This window comes from Branchiostoma floridae, chromosome 16 (assembly GCF_000003815.2).
Source record: "Branchiostoma floridae strain S238N-H82 chromosome 16, Bfl_VNyyK, whole genome shotgun sequence".
NCBI classification, from domain to species: Eukaryota; Metazoa; Chordata; class Leptocardii; order Amphioxiformes; family Branchiostomatidae; genus Branchiostoma; species Branchiostoma floridae.
The window spans coordinates 8,031,726-8,033,551 of record NC_049994.1 but is presented as its reverse complement, the minus strand read 5'-3'; the positions used below and the strand labels follow the sequence as shown (position 1 = coordinate 8,033,551).

The window sequence follows — 1,826 nt, the reverse complement described above, 5'->3', positions numbered from 1 at the left end:
ACCAAAGCTATGCATACATTTTGTCTGAGCGAAGCGAGGAACTTTATGTTATGCGCTTTCCCAAGGGCATAACATCGAAGCTTATGACTATGACTGAGGGAACTGAAACACAGGACTTCTGGGCTTTGTGCCAAACACCAGACCATTATGCTATGGACGCAACATCTATAAAGATAATCAACATGTACATATGATAAAATAATTGATGAAGAATAAACACAAATTGCTAATGCCTACAGCATTAAATGACAATCAGCTGAATAGTTAGGAATGAAAGCAACAATTTTAGACATGCACAACAGGTGCATAAATACTGGATAATTTAGGATGGGGGAGGGCACATGAAAACATCAAAACCAACAATTACAAACACACTTTATAGAATTCTTCCCCATTTTTCTGTCTTCCATCCTTTTATTTGAGTGCAGTAACATTTTCTATTTCCAGATGTTTTACTTATGAGTCATCATGTTTGTATACTAGCACATGGCAACTGTGTTCTAAAAATGCTGTTACAGAAAAAGATCTGTAGGTACATACCTTGCTTCTGTTCTGCTGGCTTAGTTTCTACTTCAGCCATGTCTACTTCAGTTAATTCGGGCATTCTGGAAATAATAAAACACGGTGTTACAATTTACATGTAGTTTGGCAAACTTTGGTAAGATCGTGACTAATCATGGGGAGGGGGGCAACATGTAGTAAGATCAAACCTCCCTGAATATACAAAAATGGTTTTCACTTTGCATTCAGGAAATATGCAGGAGTTTTCTTCTAACATCAGAGAGAAAGGCCAGCCGTTAAATCTCACAAAAATATCTAAGAACAGAAGCCAGGTCGAAATGTAGTCGGACAATAATCTGCCCCCCTCCCCCATACTTTCATTTTTCCCATACTGCGTCAAAATGCACCAAACACACACAAAAACTTCACAACAAAGCATACTACCACTTCATGTTATGATTTAAGCTATATGATTTTCAAAATCAAGTGACAAATGTCGTTGTCATCTTTTATAAACTCGCCAGAGCTGGATTTTTCACCCGGCTATCGTTTCCAAATTTAGTGCCCATGCTTCAAGTCATTGATCACACATCCCTGTCGCACTTTTACATTTCTCAGCCTTATATCGTGCGGTAACACGGAAATAATAACATCTGACAATCATCTACAGTTTGTAAACTTGCTCACAGCACACTTTGTTAGAAGAAATGGTTATCTAGATGCCCGATGCGGGCGGATTCACAAACCTTTACCAGATTTTCCACCACGGGTCCCCTGCCTTTCACGAAAGATGGCGCGAGTTGGAGTTTCGTCACTTCCGGATACCAGACCATCATTTCCGGTCTCGGTAAGTCTCGTCTCAAAGACCACGAGACTTCGCGAGTGTTAGTGAAAGTGACGTGCACAGATAGAGAAGCACAGAGATAGCCGGACTCTTCAAACAAACACGTGAGTTTCGCTTTCCTTACCTACCTGTACAGGCAGAACGGTTGTATACCTGGCAATGAAGTGTATTTTGAATACATAAGAGCTGATTTGATAGTTAAAACTTTAGTTATCCACGAAAATGTAGTTGTAATAAACTTTTCTGTCTAGAGATTTGCATATCAAAATTGTTAGATTTCAAATTCAATTGACATCTGTTGGAGATCTTCAATCTTTAAGTCAGCTACATCACCAGAAAAATATTGAACATTATTTCATAATTGCAACTTGATTATTGCCACCCCTTCAAACACTTTTGGTAAATTGATAGCAGTTACTAAAATAATTACATTATTACAAAAGATTGTTGACAACCTGAACATCAATATTGATTGTGACCC

At 38.3% G+C, this 1,826-nt stretch overlaps 1 protein-coding gene across 3 annotated transcripts in view; it reads right to left on the bottom strand.

The window, feature by feature from the left end:
- LOC118403223 (nascent polypeptide-associated complex subunit alpha-like) overlaps window positions 1–1,406 on the bottom strand; it is a 4,759-nt gene extending 3,353 nt beyond the window's left edge. Inside the window, exons 1-2 of one of the 3 annotated variants that reach the window (XM_035801824.1) lie at window positions 1,248–1,406; window positions 541–605 (exon numbers count right to left, since the gene is read on the bottom strand). In XM_035801824.1, the coding sequence (XP_035657717.1) occupies window positions 541–604 (64 nt within the window). In that variant the 5' untranslated portion in view covers window position 605; window positions 1,248–1,406. The other 2 variants (XM_035801825.1, XM_035801826.1) reach the window with 2 other exon arrangements.
- Between the last annotated feature and the right edge of the window lie 420 nt (window positions 1,407–1,826).